Source organism: Polypterus senegalus, chromosome 3 (assembly GCF_016835505.1).
Source record: "Polypterus senegalus isolate Bchr_013 chromosome 3, ASM1683550v1, whole genome shotgun sequence".
Lineage (NCBI taxonomy): Eukaryota > Metazoa > Chordata > Cladistia > Polypteriformes > Polypteridae > Polypterus > Polypterus senegalus.
In genome coordinates this window covers 199,292,648-199,312,013 of record NC_053156.1, presented here as the reverse complement: position 1 = coordinate 199,312,013, position 19,366 = coordinate 199,292,648, and the positions used below count along the sequence as shown (strand labels likewise).

Here is a 19,366-nt window from a genome sequence, read left to right as displayed (position 1 = left end):
AGTAAAAATTAAACCATGAAAGGATTAGCTGTGTTTTAATAAAACTTATTACCAAACTTGGTGGAACAAAGACTTGAGATGTCTCCTGCTGGTACCAGTGCACATACCCATAGCCACATAGTTGCACACTATTACTATTTAAGTATTTAATCTAGCACCCTCATTTTTTGGAAGTGGGAGGAAAAACAGAATACCTAAAGAAAAACCCATGTAAACTCCATGGCTGACTGGTAGAGGATTGAACCTAAGAATTCATAAGGTAGCATATTTTAATGATGAGACAGGTATCTGTAGGGGGTGATTCATTAGTCTATTCATTAGTGTTTTCAGCCACACTCATCAATCCTGTGGTAGTGACAAAGATAGCATAAATGTGCATTTAACAAAATATATATAGTTCAACATCTTGAGAAAGAGCTGCTAATTATTTGATTCATTAAGCCAAGCATATTAATAAGAGCAACAACATAACTCTAACTGTATGGGGTAGGATATGTGAAGAGATGACTGTGATATCAATGGGAGTGCACTGAGAAAAGTGTGCAGTGATAAATGTACACAGAGAAAACATACACAGCTAGAGGAATTCAATTTAGTGATTGCTTATAAACACAACAAAAAGGTTTGTTTGCAGAATAAAATATTATTAGCTGTAAGTTGTGCCTTGTGATGATGTGTTCACTACTTCTGAAGAGCTTGTAAAAACTTTTCCTCTATTGCTACAGACATGCAAATTACTCAGTGCCTGCAACAGATAATACCGATCTATAAATGGGTTCTGCATTTAGACATCTCGAATGGGATTGCACATAATGTACTATATATTGCACAGCAGTTTTTCACTTTTATTTACATGATTTTGGTTTTTGATTTTCATTTATGTATAGTGTTTTTTTTCATGTTAAACTTTGTTTTGCAGCATTTTTTTATTTCTTCCTGGTAGAGATTGTTAGCTTAATACCCTAGCTTTCACCATAATAATACAACATTTTTATACTTTTTAACCTCCTAAAATGGACTTTTATTTCTCTATAATGGGTTGCTAAACCCTAAGAAAGGCATTATCTACAGTAAAAATGATATTTCACTTGTATACAAAAAAATATAAATATTTTGTTCTTTTGTATTTGTAATTATCCTTGTAGAAAAACAGCATCTAAAAATGAAATCTACACATAGAAATAATTGTAATATATCAGAAGCTTTATCTGGATGAATGGATAAGCAAATATTTGTTTCAATCTTGTTATGCTTTCTTCATTCAGGATGTGGATGACCTGTGCCTTTGCTTCTAACTGATTTATTTATCTTATTCCAGTAGCACAGTTACTTAAGTTTCCATTAAGTCTCTATGTCTATGGCATACTTTTCCAGTTAAACCAAAAAAAAAATGAAGCATCACTTTTAGATCAAGGATGGCATGAGATACTCTAATTTTGATTTACTGCTACAGCAGATTCATAGCAGCAATACTGAATGAAGTATTACAAAATACCTGTGAAATACATTGGTAAAGGTTCATTGGGTTTAGGTTTACACTTTCAGGCTATTAGTCTTTATTTTAGGTGACTGCCATCTCAAAGCACTTTAACTGTAAACCAGAAGATACAGTAAATATTTTTGCAATGGGAGGAGATGGTATTCACTATAGTAGAGCTTTGTAAGAAAAAAAAAAGGAAGCAAATGGTATGTATAATACATTACTGTATGTTAAAGATGAGATTTAGCATTTAATAGCCAAGTAGAACTTGTAGTGCAGTTCCGTTGAGGTATCGTTTTTTTATTATTCAGCCCCAGAGACTAAAATCTATGTACAGAAAGCATCAAAACATGCATATTGCTGCATTGTTCACAATTGTTTCATCTTTTGTGTATCTACATTCCTACCCCAACTATTTATTCCTCTAAAAGCGTCTCTATTTATGTGACAGAGACATTAAATTTATTCTTAAATATGCTCGGCAAGTATAACTCATTGTCAAACATTTTAGTTCTATTTGCAGCTATTGTACTCTAATCTTACATCATAGTAATGATTTTATCACATTAACATTGTGATAGCAAACTTTTTGTTTCCAAGTTATTTCCATTGAAGAAACATTTATGACTTCTCTGAGTTGTATAGATTATTTGTTAATATGATAAACAATAAATTAAAGGTTTCCTTCTTTAAACTCATTATACTAGCTAAGCTTTATGAAATCCTTTTAAAAATATTTTGTAATCCTAATATTTTAGTACTTAAAAAAAATGCAGACTGAATATGGTTTTCACAGTCTTGCTTGTGTTATGCTCCACTGCTAGATCCTTCTCACAAATGCCCATCCACAGTCTGGAGTTGAGACTGACCCTCACCCTTGTGGATGATGGATCCATAGAGTGGCTCCTCATATGTCCTTAGGTTGAGTCCAACAATGCTATATGGGTGCTCTTTCTAGTAGACAATCACTGGCAAATGTCTCCCTGCCTCTTGGTTCTAGGAGTGCTACCCAATATCCCAGTGGACCTGATGCTTTCTTAGCGTGCTGTCATTTGAAGAACCAACACACATCCTCTTCAGAGATATTTAATATAGCTTGAGTGGGCAAGTGTACAATTGGGGAGAGTCATATAAGTCTGTACACTGAGAGTTCGGGAGATAATGTCGTTTGTATTCTGGGACTTGTCAAATCTGCTTTAAAATGCATTCAGATTGTCAGCCAGCTGGTAATTTACTGCAATATGAGGGGATGATTTCCTATAATTTCTAATATTTTATAGTCCTTTCCACAGAGATGCCAGGTCATTGATTAAAAAATGATTTTTCAGCTTTTGAGAGTAATTCTTTTAACACAATCTGATTTCTTGCCTGTCTGAACAATGTTCTATCCCACTTCTTAGGCAGCTTCCACGGTTTGAGTTTTGCAGTGAACCATGGCTTGCTGCTGTTAAATTTAAACCAGGTATTGGTAGAGACACAAATATCTTCACAAAAGCTAACATAAGATGTTACTGTGTCTGCCAGTTCATGTAAGTTAGCAGCAGAATCTTCAAAGACACAGCAGTCCATACAGTCAATGAAAGTTTTCAGCTTCAACTTTGTCTATATAGTCCACCTTCTCATTGTATTACTCAGAGGTTTAGGAGATATTAACTTACTGTTAAAGGTTGGGAGAAATTAATTGAACAGTGGTTGGAGAAACCCAAAGCTCAATGGGGGATGAGATAGGCATGCATTAACACTGTATATCAATGGTCCAGTGTGTTTCTGTAACTGGTAGGGCACTTCATGTGCTGTATACATTTTGGAAGTTCATGGCTAAGATTTGCTTTATTAAAATCCCCTAGAATAATCAAATAGGGGTTTGAATAATTTTACTCTGTGCTCCGTAACCTGATCAGTCAGTATCTGTAGCACCACACTAATGCAGGCTTGAGGTGGAATGTAGACACTAACCAGAATAAATGAGGAAAACTTCCATGGTGAATAAAAAGGCATACCGCTAACATAAAGCATTTCTAAGTCAGAGCAGCACATTACGATACATATGTGGCCATAACAGACTACCTTTTTTCAGGAAGTTTAATAAACAATGCACATACTGAATTTTATAAGTAAAATATTATAAGTTTTTGCCATTATAATACTAACGCATGCTAAATACTATTAAGAAATGGAAAATCTATTTTGGCACGTAAGAAATGTTTTTCTGCTTCCAACATTTTTTTTTAATTCATATGGTTTTTATATTTTCATGACAGCTCAATTTTTGAACCTTGTTGGATTATTTTGTTTCAGAAAGATTAGAGGTTTTTGCTCGTGTACAGCACATCACTTTGCTATTTTAAAGTCATTAAGGGTGAATAATGGGTTAATAGGGATTTACTTTCTGACTTGCATTATAAAAAGTTGCTAATAAATATCAATGCAGTGCAGGAGTCTCTTTGTCCAAAACACAGATTTGATCAGTGAATAAGAGAAGTTACATAGCCATGATTTGGATGCATTGGTTTTTAACTTGTAACTGTTTTATCTAGACTGAGTTTTAATTTTAAGATTTTTGCTGTGGTAAAATAATACAATTTTTGCCATTCTTTGGTTGATTCTTTGCTATTCTTCCTCAGATTAAGACTGAGGAAGAAGATTACGGTTAAGCCCTATGGTTTGAAAGCAAATTCACAACCCATACAAAACGCTTTAATTCGTTTTTGATTGTAATTTAAGTTAATTGGAAAGACCTCATTTTTGTTTATAACTATGTTTCTACAAAACATGCATCTCCTAGCTAGCTGCTTTAAACGTAATAAAAGTTGCTCTTTAACACTAATTGTATGTAAAATTACTTTATATATGGGTGGAACTATCACCTGGTTACTATATATTCAAAAGAATGAAAAAGCAAAAGAATAAAGAAGAAGCTAAATAAGATCTCTCTATATATTTATATATAATGTGTGTCTGTATGTGTATTGTATATTCAGAACAAATTATGAATAAAATTAAAATAATTTTAAAAAGCATGATTTAACCAAAAATTGGAAAAAAAATAAAATAAGTGAATTACAATAATTAGGTTTAAAGAGGATAACTCATCAACCTGACCTGTGTCACACACATGCGCATGGGAGGCAGTCAAGGGTCTTAACTGGGGATGGAAAGTAGGATCAGGGGTTGATGAAGTGCACTAATGTTTTTTCTTTCCACCAAAGAAAATGATCTGATGAAAAAAACACCTGAATCTAACCAGGTTTCACTTCCACCTCCAGACCACACCCACTTAATGACTTCATTTCTGCCTGCTCCTTGGGCCCTCCTCTTTCTTCCCACTAACAGCCATGAAAACTGATCCCTTGCTTTTCCCACCTAGTCCTGTTCTGGACTCAGTCTTCAAAGACCACTCAGTGACAAATCCACTATTTTGTAACAGCGAGTTTACAATATACAGGGTGGATCCCCAAACCTATTTCTATTTGTCTTGTGCTTCTTTTACACCTATTGATGTTGACCATAATGTTACAAAAATAAATATACAGGAAAAACAGCTGTAAATAAAGAAACAAATATATACATTTCTAGTAAAATGAAGGGATCTAGTAACACATATGTATATATTATATTATAAAAGAAAATCTTGAGACGAGATTATTGCCAAGAGATTTTTTCAAGTCCTGCCCTCCTTTCAGATTAGACAAGACTATTGCCAAGAGATTTTTTCAAGTACCGCCCTCCTCTCAACCATTTCCGGTTAACGGCCCATGCCCATGGTCCTCTCACCTCTCATTCGTGTAAATGCTTTTGTCAGACATAGTTCCTGCACTCTCACATTTTATAAATTTTTACATTTTTCTCACTTTAAGTTCCCAATAAAAGAAGACTTATTGTGTCCAAATCTTAATGAAGAATTTCATCCTGAAGGGTTATCAACTGAAGAAATCAGTACACAGGCAATTTTAGCACCGAGAAACAATAAAGTCAAATGAATTGACACGAAAATTGTCAATCAGTTAGATGGCAAATTGGTTAAATGCGTATCATTAGACTATGCTGAAACAGTTGGTGGTGATGGTGCATAAGATGAAAACATCAACTTATAATATCCTGTAGAATAACTAGAACCGTTAACACTGTCCGGTCTTCCACCAGCCGAATTACTGTTGAAAGAAGGATGTATCGTAATGTTATTGCGTAATTTATGTATGAGTGATGGACTATGCACTAGGACAAGATTAGTTGTATTCAAAATTGGTTGAACAATTCTGACATGTACAATTTTAACAGGCGACAAGAAAGGTAATGTAGTACATCTTCTGTGGATAACATCAGACACCAAAGGAGATCTTGATATGCTATTTGTATTAAAACGTTTACAGCTTCCCATTAGAATAGCTTTTGCTATTTCAATTAACAAATCACAGGGACAGACGTTCGAAAAAGTTAGTTTATTTATTAGAGAGAAAGAAATGCTGTTCACTCATGGGCAGTTATACGTTGCGTTGTTACAATGAGAGTCCAAACACGGAATCAAAATTCAATGCGATATCGACAAAAGCTTAATTCCAAATATTGTTTTTACTGAAGTTTTACAGTAAAAAAGTAAGTTTAAAAAGTATTTGCGTGTTAATTTCAAAGCGAAACAGAACAAAAACGTATAATTCAACGAATGCCTCTAATACAACATGAAACATAATTTTCTTTCAATTTATTACCTTTTACTATTTTTTCTATGGTTAATTACTAGCTGTAATGTACAATAGTTAGTTCTACATGAGCGGTAGAGGCGTGAAGTGGCTAGTACATAGCGCCTGCCCGGGGGTTGGCTAGCGAAGCTAGCAGGGGGCACAACCCCCTAGTAAGTAATTATAATAATAAGAAAATAAGATAAAAGGAGGTAGTAAAAAATGACAAACATATACTTACGTAGAAAAGACATAAATATACACATACTTTATATATTGACAAATAAAGATGCAGATCACACTCAGGATATATTTCAGTTCTTCAGAATTACAAAACAAAATATGAAAAAACTGATGAGAACTTGAGTTGTCTGCAAATGATACTCTAGGGTATGGCAGAGTTCTTAACAAGATTATTCAGTTCCAAAATGAAAGTAGTCATGTCACAGATCATGCTGTGCTTGGTTGGGAAGGAAATTCATACTTTCTGGAACCTAGCTTTAAAATATTTATACAAAGGTCTTCTTCAGTAGCTTTATGCTTTAAAAATGTTTAGTTAATGCAATTAACTATATTTTTGACCAGATATTTTTTATTGACCTTGCTATTTTTCGACCCTTGCCTGTATTTTTGATTAAAATTTCTCAGTCCCTTTGACCTTTTAATCTCTTAGCTATACAATTTCTTCCCTGCTTTGTGGACAATTTTCAATGTGTTTCATAATAATTTATTTTGTACAAATAGAATTTTTATCCCGAAACAACACATAACTCCACCAGCTCTCCCCAAAACACTTTCACTGACTGTCTGATTTCTAACCATTTTTCTGCTTACTGTTTGCTAATGACATGAGACTAAGGGTCTGAAGAATGTTTTATGTATTAAACTCTATAACTTTCAATGTAAAATTATTTGCACAGAATAGTATTGCAATTCTTTAACATGTAGATTAGCAGGCACCTTCCCTTCTACTTGTATCCCACTGGACTGTTTGAGCAACATACTATATGGCCTCATTACCATATTGTATATTTTTCCTTTTATCTTCACAGCTATCTTTTTGTCACAGAATATTCTTCTATGCTTTCTCCAGTTTTTCCTTCACTGCTATGTTTCTCTGAATAATTGACCCACCATATTTCTAATTCATCTGCTTCCAGCTTCAGTTTTGCATTTTAACCCTCTACATCAGAGTTTTCAATCTATTTTAGTCACAGGTTACTGCCAGTGAGTCACAAGTAACTGTTGTATTTAATTGGAATGGGTCACATATATTTTGTGAAATGTGTCCATAAGTGGGTCTGACTATAGATTTTGTTTTATTTGTGGGCACGACAAGTCTTAAACGGAAGCTTGTAGCTAAAAAGCGTTTCTGGGTGTTACAACAATTATTAACTTCTGAGTTGCACAGTTTAAATATGGCTTTGTTTTTAGCCAGTTGTTCTTCACCAACACACTGTTTCAATCTGTAGTAAGTCCACACATCTGATTTAAGTGTCTAAGATGCTGATTTCAGTTAAAGAGGACACATCATTTCATGCAAAGTGCTTTTTTCCATGAAAAGCCTTAACAAGCACATTAGTGCCATCTACTGGATCGGATGGCAAAATGAAGATAAGCAAGATATTAAGACTTTAGGAATTGATATCGAATTGTTTAAATGAAAAATAATGATTAATCAGAATATTGATATTTTTACCCAGGCCTAGTGGATACATATAAAGAGAAGACGAAAAAAGTATGTAAAGCAGAGTATTATAGATGGAGTTGCTAAGAGAACATAGAGAAAGATATAAATCAAATGGAAAGATGTAGCAGTGAAGGATACGCAAGAGATTTCTTGTAATAAGGAGATGAGCAGAAACAGAATGTAACGGAAAAGAGATAGAAATGCCTCCACTCTGTGCACCTGGGACAAAAGAACAGTCAGAGAGAAAGAAGTACAAGAATGGTGACACAAATTTCTAGGTTTGTTTATTTTTCTACTAATAAACCACTTTTTTCCTTACTATCTATCAAAGGAAGAATGAAAGGTTGAAAATCATTGAGTGTAATGTACATGGGAATGAAGTTGGTACATGTCAAGATCATAATAATACTTAGGTTGTATAAGTGACCTGTTAACTGTATCACCTTCACTGTGCATTTAATATGTTTTAAAGTGTTGGTCACCTTGAAGAGTGTTATTTAATATATATATATATATATATATATATATATATATATATATATATTAATATATATATATATATATATATATATATATATATATATATATATATATATATATATATAAGCATCCAAATAAATCTTTAATTTTGATTTGCTGTGTACCTGGAATGATCCACTTGGGCTGATAGTGACATTGGCCTGCTGCCACCATGGACCCTGGTTTCCACTGAGTGTCCACACCTGTGTATCGAGAACCCCAATATTTTTCACTCGTACGAGGACATTCAGCGAGCCTGAAAAAAGACAAGGATTATTGAGTTAAGTGACATCTTCAAGAATTAAACTTCCACAAAACCACAATGTAATATGTTTAGCCATGCAATAGTACATCCATAGTACGAATTTTGCTTACATTCAAGTAATCAATTAGAAAATAAAAAAGCAACCACCTTTTTTATTTAATGATACATGACATCACCCCTGCCAGTTTTCTGATAACAACAGTAAGGACAATTTTTTTATAATATATTTAATTTAGTGATTTAATCGCAAAAATGATTTGTAATTTTGTTGATTCACACAAAGGAAGATGCATGGTAATGGAAACATTCCAGTCAGAAGATTGTTTAAACAATCTATTTGAACCAATTTAAATTTTTGAGACAAACTGCAATGAAACCAAGACTGATTAACTACGATGACATTTCTCAAACAAGCCTTACATAAGTGCTTAAGGAAGCTACAATTTTACCTAATAAAACCTTTATTTGATAACTTTTGTTATCAATGCATTCTCAATAAAGTTAAAGCAAAAAGTGTTTTATTAGTTAGCTTTAGGTTATATAAGAGTTACTTATTAAAGGCATATTTGCCTGCTTGTTTGGATAATAGTATGAGGTGATGACAAGTCAAGGGACAGTGTGTAATATAAGAACACTTAAGAAAATCTTCTCATGTGTAGTTCATCCTAGTCTCGACTCTCATGGTGGGAATTGATCAGTAAATATGCATTCCTACTGAAACTGGTAAGTTAAAAGGCCTCTGTGGACTGCTAAGCAGCTATGAACTCAGACTTAAAGGAACTAATTCTTATCATCATCTGTATCCTCACTGAAAGTATCCTTAAACACTCTCTTGATCTCTTTTTGCTTCCATTGGTTTTACTGCTTTATTAACTTTACTTTATTGTAATAGCAAATTTATATTGTTTGGCTGGACCAAAGTATCTTATTAAGAGCACCTAATGTGGATGATTGCCATATTCCACAGGGGTTAGCAGTTGAGCAGGAAATCAACAGGTAGCAACGTGAAATGCGACCATCTGCTTTTGTAAGTAGTACAAGTGTTTTTAAGTGACACTTAGGTCTGAAAGCAATTACTTGGTCTGCTTGTGCCAAGCTAGGATCTCTTTTGTTGATGCAGATGTGTGGATAAAACCATACACGTGGGGTGCAATAAGGCAGCAATACAGAAGTCTCAGTTTACTTAAGGTGGCTGTCCATGTGCAGATAAAGCTGTACATGTGGGATGCTTTAAAGCAGATATACCTAGCAAACATACACACACCATATTTAGTAATAATATGTAGCACAGGGGAACCAATATAATAATCAAGTGTATTTTCATGATTATACAGAAAAATAATTAATTACATTATTACTAAATAATTACATAATAATTCATTATATAAAACAAAATCTAAGATGGTCACTTTAATCACAAGACCTTATTATAATTAAAATTTCTGCAACAGAAGGAATAGGTATTTTTGAACATAATAAAATAATGAAACCTTCTTTAGGGGCGGCATGATGGCGCAGTGGTAGTAGCACTGCTGCCTCGTAGGAAGGAGATCTGGGATCGCTTCCTGGGTCCTCCCTCCATGGAGTTTGCATGTTCTCCCCGTGTCTGCGTGGGTTTCCTCCCACAGTCTAAAGACATGCAGGATCCTAAATTGTCCCTAGTGTGTGCTTGGTGTGTGTGCCCTGCGGTGGGCCGGCGCCCTGCACAGGATTTGTTCCTGCCTTGTGCCCTGTGCTGGCTGGGATTGGCTCCAGCAGACCCCTGTGACCCTGTGTTAGGATATAGTGGGTGGGATAATGACTGACTGAAACCTTCTTTAACAAGCTTGTTGACTGCATGGCCTGTTTTGACTTTACTAGTACTTAATTCTTTGAATTTCACTGCATTTACATGCCCCTGGCAATTTTTTTCTGTATGCTATGCCATTAGATATTATATTAAATATTAATTACATTTTTATATTTTAAATTAAGTAGTATGATAGAATCTTATTAAACTCTCTGGATTTAAAATTATTATTATTATTATTATTTAATATTGAGTGATAGGTAGTGAACCTTTCTGCATGATAAATTCAGTATTCACAACCATGTTAATATTTAAAATGTTTTAAAAATTACATATTTAACATGGATAATATATACATTAGCACCTTTTCATATTAGCTTAGAAAAGGAACAGATTACTTTTTTCACTGGTTCAAAGATAAAACCAATTTGTTCAAAAATGATTTTACAAATTGATCATTTGTTCCTATTGGAGCCTAGAAAGAGCAATTTTCTTTTAATTAATGTGGAAACTGAATCATTCTATTTTTCTGGTTTCAATGGTTTTACACATCTGTTTCTCTTTTTGCCAAAGGCGCTGAATTATAACAAAGGCTTCTTTTATGATTAGGAGGAAAGAGTATATAATGAGTAGAAAGGGCTGAGGACTGGCTTATTCTGTGGTGTTCTAGAATAGGCCTGGGTCTTGGAAGAGGTCACAAGGGCAACTACAACGTCATCTGGAGACTGGAAAAAACTGATAGCCAGAGATGTTAGGTTGCAATTACTAATTTATTAAGCCCACTAGAATGACATTGAAAAAAGGTTGAGAGGGATACAAAAACATCAAATCTGAGCAGGATGTGAGGTTCTCTGGATTTAGAAACTAAATGTGTTTGGAAACAGGGCAATTCCTGTTAAAATGAACAGAGAAGCACTACTGTAATGGCTCAAAAACTACAGCATACACCAAATGATTGAGACAGATGTTATATTTGGGTTATAGTAAGTATCCATGTTTAGGTACTCAATCCTTTTGTTCAAATTTCATAATAAAGGTTTCGGGGCAACATTCCCCAGATTATAGTGCTAATGTCATGAGGGGTTCAGATGGTGACAGTAATGAGCTGCTTTTTTATTTTATATCCTGCTCATTTATAAATCTATGTATTGCTATAGTTATTAGATATTTTGTAGTTAAATTATTACATTTTCAAATTAAATATGATCCTGGTTGGTACAGTTATTAGTGCTGATACTTCACAGCTGTAGGTACTTTGGTTGAGATTTTGTTCCAGTCACTGCCTTTATATGTTCTCCTTCTCATACTCTACTTCACCATCTCAAATATGTCAGGATTATGTTGATGGATGGCTCTAAACTAACCCTATAGCAGAGGATGACAAAGTATGTGCAAATGCCCTGCTGTGGTTTTGATGATGCCTTGTACCTGATTTTGTGAATAGAAAAAATAATTGGATATCACGTACTGGCTTTTCTGCATCCTGGCCTCTCTCTTAGAATTAATGGTTGTTTGGCACTTTTTTGGTTTATTTGATTTGTTTTCAAGTTTTTTTTAATGCAGCAAATTTTTCCTTTGCCTCTTATTTCTGTATTCTGGATTCATACACTGATCTCACATCATTGTGGCTATTGGGGGATTTTGATACACGATATGGAGGATACCGGCATACAGTATGTGTCAATTGTGATGTCATTGAGACATGGATGCTTACTAAGGCAGCCACTCTTCTTTATCAGTACCTTTTCAGCTTATTTTAAGTTAGTTAGTTGGTTGGTTTATATAGTTGGGTGCTCATAGTAACTGTGCAGAGTCAGGAGACTGAAGCAAGTCATTGCTGCTTCATCTTAGTGCTATGTGTTTTTGCTTCTTCATTTTCAGGCTAGTGTTAGGGTCTTTTAGAAATATTTTAGTGCTAAAAGCCGTTAAAGCTATGATTCATTTTATCTGTAACTACTTTGAAAATATATACAAAGTCTTCAGCCTGCTCTTGGAAAGATCATTTAATGTTCCTACTATGAATATTACCACCAAATAAAGGTGCAAAGCAAAATTAAAACAGATAGATAGATAGATAATTAACATTAAAACATAAAAGGTACTGTATAGCTGTCTTTTTTTTTTTTTGTTTAATTTGCTTGTGATATTTAATGTTATATGTTGATAAATTGTGTCCTTCAAAATGTTTTTTCATGAGCAATGCAATGTGTAATTGCCTCATTCTAAATGGTTGCTTTAACTGTTTATGATGTATGGTTCAGAGAAAGATCAACATAATGTTGCAAAAAAGCCTGGTTTCCAGGCAAAGCAACTTGGTGACTATAATACAGTGTTTCCTAACCTTTGTGGTGTCACAACCTAATTTTTCAAATGCCAGTTTATTCATGGGTGGGTACCCTCTCCCCTTCCATGAACTTAGTGTGATGGTCCCCCTCAGAGAATCAAGTACAATGGTCCAAGCAGGGTGTGGGGAGGGTTATGCATGATCGTTAGAGTGTTAGATGAATCAAGCACAATCTTCAATGGTTTACTCCTTGGTGAATTGAGAATGTTGTCAGAGCAGGGGTTGGGGAGGTTGTCCAGGATCGGCCGAGATCTACCTGTGATGCTGGCGCTATGAATTGAGTGTGATAATCAGAACAGTTGTTTTGGAATTTCATCCAGGGTTGGCTATCACCCACATGCAATGCTAACACACCTATTACTATTATTATTATTGCTAAATGCTATTCTTGAATAATGTATAGGCTTTACACTTTAAAGGTGAAAGAAAAATATAAAAAACTAAATAATCCTTCTCCCAAAATGCTTTTGAGTACTAAGCAGGCTAATTTATATAGAAATTTAACTTGTCGCTGGAAATCCTGACTGAGTAACAAGAATGCTGCATACTGTGAATGTAATTACTATTATTATTGACCAATTTTAATAAATTGTAAATTGTTTGTGTTTGGGGTAAACCTATCGATACAGAAAAATACAGTTAATGTTGGCAATTGTTTTTCTTTGTTACCAAAATGTTTGCAAGGTTCTATTTATTCATTTACTTTTGATTGATTTCTGTGTTTTAACATGTTAAAAGAATGGAAAAGGCAATTAATCATTGTTCACTTAATTTGTAACAAATCCTCTGCACTATAGCCTAGGACAACAGAAGTCAGCTTTCTTATAAATTAATCAAAGCCATGTTTGATGAGGACTCAATTTGGTTTAATTAATTCAGTTTAAGATATTTAGAGCTTTCATATCATCATCAAACAGAAATATGAATTGCACCAGTCTCAGAAACAAAACACATCAAACTAACCCAATTGTGAGAAGGCCCTTGAGATTCAAGGTCAATTTCAGCCAGCAATGCAATAATGCCATCATTGTTTCCTGTCTTATGCTTAATTAAATCTATATTAGGATTTGCACAACAGATTCTATTTAAAAAATGAACCAAAAATTTTGGGAGTATTTTTAAGGACACTAAAATTACTGTTGTTAATGAAAACTATAACTAAAGAAACTTAAAAACTGTTTATCTAATTGGAATAACAACAAAACTAAACAGAAACTAAAACTGCATACTAAAAAAATGTACTGAAATAAAAAGATATTGATTCTATTTTTTAAACAAACCGATTGTTAGAAGCTTACTGTTCAAAGTCCCAGGACTTGTCACAAGTTTACAATGGAGAGACAGCACAATGACCCTTCTCATGGAAATCAGTTCTTAAACCTTGAGATGTCTGGAAATCCATAGGAATATAGGTTACATTAAAGTGACCTTATTACTTTGTCATGCTCAACCATTGCAAATGTTATTCATGCACAGTTTGGCAGTTATTCACTTTGAAGGATGCTTTGTTTGTGAAAGTGCAATGATCCACTATTTTAACATTTAATCCTGATTTGAAAAAGAAAGCGCTAATTTCTAATCTGAGATCAAGCCATTGTATCAAGCTACGAAGATGGTAGTTTAGGTCCACCATCAAGCTAACAAAATTTGTAACAGAAATTTTAACAAATATAGATTATGGCTCTGCTTTTAGGCTCTGATGTAGAGTTTAGATTTGTAGCAATTTTTTAATCTTTTAATTTTTTAATTTTTAAATTTTTTAAGTTTGAATGATGATCTACTTATACATAATAAGCTATTATAAAAGGTTTGTGCTTAAATTACCAAGCCAAGCTAATTAATTAAAATAAACATAGTGCTCACTGGATTATGAAGAACAAGCTTTGTCTCAGGAAAGCCTAAACATTTTCTTATCTTTGTTCTCCTGTTCTCACAGTTATTGAGGCTGACCCTCCAATTAGATGTGAACAATCCAATCTCACTAAAATAGCTGGTGATCAAGCCGAGCCTAAGGGTGTCCTCCTGGCATTGCAAGTAGTCTTTGCTTCCATTTGGAAGACTGAAGTCATCCCAACTGATTGGAAAACAGGATTTGTCATCCCTATTAGGTAAAGGAAGGGTGACCGCCGGGATTACGGCAACTACAATGTGATAACACTGTTCTTGTTGCTGGGTAAGGTCCTTGTTAGGGTCGTCCTCAATAGGATCCATGATCACTTACTCACCTACCATGGACTGGAGCAGTCTGATTTTATGTCTAAGAAGTCTATCATTGGCATGGGCATCTGTTCGTGAAGAAAGATTCACTGATCTTGACTTTACCAACAATACTGTGATCTTCATGGAGTCAATGGAGGCTCTAATAAGGGAGACTAAGCGAGGAATCTTAGTGTCAGGGCTTGCCAGTGTCCTAAATAAAAACCAAGATCCAGGCCTTTAATGACCTCTTACGCACAGCCATCATCAGTGTGTCAGTCTGCATAGAGAATGTCGACCTTGTCAAGAGGCTTACTCACCTTGGCAGTGACATTCATGTCTCTGGTGACTTTTCCTATCATTAGACAGATTTGGAGAGCTAGAGGGGATGTCATGAGGTCGCTGGAAAGGGGTGTGTGGCGCTCCCGATATCTATGCAAAAGGATGAAGGTCCAAGTCTTTAGAGTCCTGGTACTTCCTGTCATGCTATATGGTTACAAGACATGGACGCTATCCAGTGACCTGAGATGAAGACTGGACTCCTTTGGTACTGTGTCTCTTCATGGAATCTTTGGGCAACGCTGGTTTGACTTTGTGTCGAATGAGTGGTTGCTCATGGAGTCCCAAATGAGACACATTACCTGTATTGTGAGAGAGCATCAGTTATAACACTACGGCCATGTGGTGCAATTCCACAAGGGTGATCTGGCTTGCAGGATCCTCATTGTTAAAGCCCGAGTGGCTGGACCAGGTCAGGGGGATGCCCATGTAACACCTGGCAGATAAAGGGTAATTTCCGGAGGGTGGGACTGGACTGCATGTCTGCCTGGGGGGTTGCGAACTAGGATCCTGAGGTGTTTCGTCGTATGGTGGGTGCAGCAATGTGCTTGTACCAGTGTATGCTCCCTGACCTGACCTGTTCTCTGTCACCAGCTTTTGCTGAACATGTCTAAATGCTTCTGATTGGTGGAGCAGCATTTTTTTTTTTTATTTCTCTCCATTTCTTGTATCATTTTTGAGAAGATTTTTGTTTCTGTGTATAATTTTTGCTCTATACAATCGGAAATTGATTGATTGGTCAAATCTATTATTTGTTTAAAAAAATTAACTACTTTTCTGGTGGAAGTCATTTCTGCAATTCCAGAATGTGATGATGCAGGCAAGTTTTGTTTGAAACTCTGATTACAATACAGAGTCGTGATTTGTAGCAATTTTAAAATACTATTTTTGACTTTAAATACTAATGATTTACAAAGACTTAAATAATCTTGCTCTGTCCTATATTTTGAAATGCCTATTTCTCTATGCTCCAAATCGTAACCTTAGATCTTCAAATGGAGATCTGCTTATAATTCCAAGAGATAAATTTAAAAGAAATGGTGAGGCAGCCTTCTGCTGATATGCACCTAAAATCTGGAATAGCTTACCGATAGAAATTTCTCAGGCTAATACTGTGGAACAATAAAAAAGCAGCTGAAAACCCTATTTTAATATGGCTTTTTGTAGCTACATTTTAGTTGCATTCCTGATATACTTCATGGACATAAAATTATCATATTCTTCAGTGATCTGAAATCCATACTAATCTCTACTATTCTCTGTTGTCTTTTCTGATTCACCTTATCAAGGCACCATGCAGCTCCCAGAGATGATGGAATGAAAATGGGTGTCCCAGCTGTCCATAAGACCAACATCAAATACTATCATATGAAGTCCAAAAACCAAGAGGTTTTATTTAGGAACATTTATGTTAGGTAGACTGTCCAGTGGGGGGTGGGCTATCTTTTGGCCTTGGAGCCCCTTCAGATTTTGCTTTTTTCTCCAGCCTAACTGGAGTTTTTTTGTTTTTTCTGTCCAACCTAGCTACAGTGGTGTGAAAAACTATTTGTCCCCTTCCTGATTTCTAATTCTTTTGCATGTTTATCACACAAAATGTTTCTGATTATCAAACACATTTAACCATTAGTCAAATATAACACAAGTAAACACAAAATGCAGTTTTTAAATGATGTTTTTATTATTTGGGAGAAAAAATCCAAACCTACATGGCCCTGTGTGAAAAAGTAATTGCCCCCTGAACCTAATAACTGGTTGGGCCACCCTTAGCAGCAATAACTGCAATCAAGCGTTTGCAATAACTTGCAATGAGTCTTTTACAGCGCTCTGGAGGAATTTTGGCCCACTCATCTTTGCAGAATTGTTGTAATTCAGCTTTATTTGAGGGTTTTCTAGCATGAACCGCCTTTTTAAGGTCATGCCATAGCATCTCAATTGGATTCAGGTCAGGACTTTGACTAGGCCACTCCAAAGTCTTCATTTTGTTTTTCTTCAGCCATTCAGAGGTGGATTTGCTGGTGTGTTTTGGGTCATTGTCCTGTTGCAGCACCCAAGATCGCTTCAGCTTGAGTTGAGGAACAGATGGCCGGACATTCTCCTTCAGGATTTTTTGGTAGACAGTAGAATTCATGGTTCCATCTATCACAGCAAGCCTTCCAGGTCCTGAAGCAGCAAAACAACCCCAGACCGTCACACTACCACCACCATATTTTACTGTTGGTATGATGTTCTTTTCTGAAATGCTGTGTTCCTTTAACGCCAGATGTAACGGGACATTTGCCTTCCAAAAAGTTCAACTTTTGTCTCATCAGTCCACAAGGTATTTTCCCAAAAATCTTGGCAATCATTGAGATGTTTCTTAGCAAAATTGAGACGAGCCCTAATGTTCTTTTGCTTAACAGTGGTTTGCATCTTGGAAATCTGCCATGCAGGCCGTTTTTGCCCAGTCTGTTTCTTATGGTGGAGTCGTGAACACTGACCTTAATTGAGGCAAGTGAGGCCTGCAGTTCTTTAGACGTTGTCCTGGGGTCTTTTGTGACCTCTCGGATGAGTCGTCTCTGCACTCTTGGGGTAATTTTGGTCGGCCGGCCACTCCAGGGAAGGTTCACCACTCTTCCATGTTTTTGCCATTTGTGGATAATGGCTCTCACTGTGGTTCGCTGAAGTCCCAAAGCTTTAGAAATGGCTTTATAACCTTTACCAGACTGATAGATCTCAACTACTTCTGTTCTCATTTGTTCCTGAATTTCTTTGGATCTTGGCATGATGTCTAGCTTTTGAAGTGCTTTTGGTCTACTTCTCTGTGTCAGGCAGCTCCTATTTAAGCGATTTCTTGATTGAAACAGGTGTGGCAGTAATCAGGCCTGGGGGTGGCTACGGAAATCGAACTCAGGTGTGATACACCACAGTTAGGTTATTATTTAACAAGGGGGCAATTACTTTTTCACACAGGGCCATGTAGGTTTGGATTTTTTTTCTCCCTAAATAATAAAAACCATCATTTAAAAACTGCATTTTGTGTTTACTTGTGTTATATTTGACTAATGTTTAAATGTGTTTGATTATCAGAAACATTTTGTGTGACAAACATGCAAAAGAATAAGAAATCAGGAAGGGGGCAAATAGTTTTTCACACCACTGTATCTGACCTTAGCTTTTTCTTTCTTACTAACTCTTTAATGTTATTGTCTAATGTTTTTTTGTTTTTTGGTTCTTATAACTTTTTTTTTTCATCTTGTAAAGCACTTTGAGCTACGTTAAATAAATGCTGCTGTTATTGTTGTTGTAGCACTATTAAGTGAAAGTATCTGATGGATTTAGAAACAAACTTAAATATTTTTACGAATAAGAAGAGGTTGAGGACTATCACATGCTTAAAAAACACAAACCATCCATATGAAGTAAAGCGACAGGCTATATTGGTCAACAAACTTTTACCTTATGTCTGGAGAAAGCTTCTGTTTACTCAGATTAGTTGATGGAAAACAAAACAAGAGTGTGCAGGTACTGTACAGCTGAGTATTAAATCAGAAATGTACAGCAGGTTTTGTGAATTACTTGCTTTCAGAAGGTACTGTAATTCATCTGAAGTTTAAAAATAAACAACCTGCTCTTTTAACAGGAGTGAGTGAGAAACATTTTACAAAACAATTGGATGATAATTCCACATATGTCCTTGGAAATGAGGAACTTGCTATGTTCTTATGAGCATACTGCATGTTTTTACAATCCCAGTGCTATGAAAGCGCATCATGCATTTCTTAATCTTCAACAAATACCCCTAATTTAAAAATAAAACAAAATGTAATGATTCTATCCAAATTTATTGCTAACTGAGGTAAATCACGAAGAATAAAAACTAAAACGGAAATGTCGAAACCTTCAAAAAATTGAAGTGAAATAAATTGATAGGTGAAAACAGTATAGAATTTAACATAATTTTAAAAAAGGAACTAAAATAACCTTGATTTACTCACACCTAAACATAACTGAAAGGCTAAGTATATAAAAGTAAAATGAAAATTTTAATAAATCTTAATAGAGCTTAAAAATACAGCATTTAACTGACGT

At 35.0% G+C, this 19,366-nt stretch overlaps 1 protein-coding gene across 1 annotated transcript in view; it reads right to left on the bottom strand.

The window, feature by feature from the left end:
• The window catches only part of LOC120525770 (MAM domain-containing glycosylphosphatidylinositol anchor protein 1), a 1,080,913-nt gene that overhangs the window by 68,561 nt on the left and 992,986 nt on the right, over window positions 1-19,366 (bottom strand). The window contains exon 16 of the mRNA XM_039748356.1: window positions 8,491-8,621. Coding sequence (XP_039604290.1) covers window positions 8,491-8,621 — 131 coding nt within the window. The remainder of the gene's footprint in view (window positions 1-8,490; window positions 8,622-19,366) is intronic.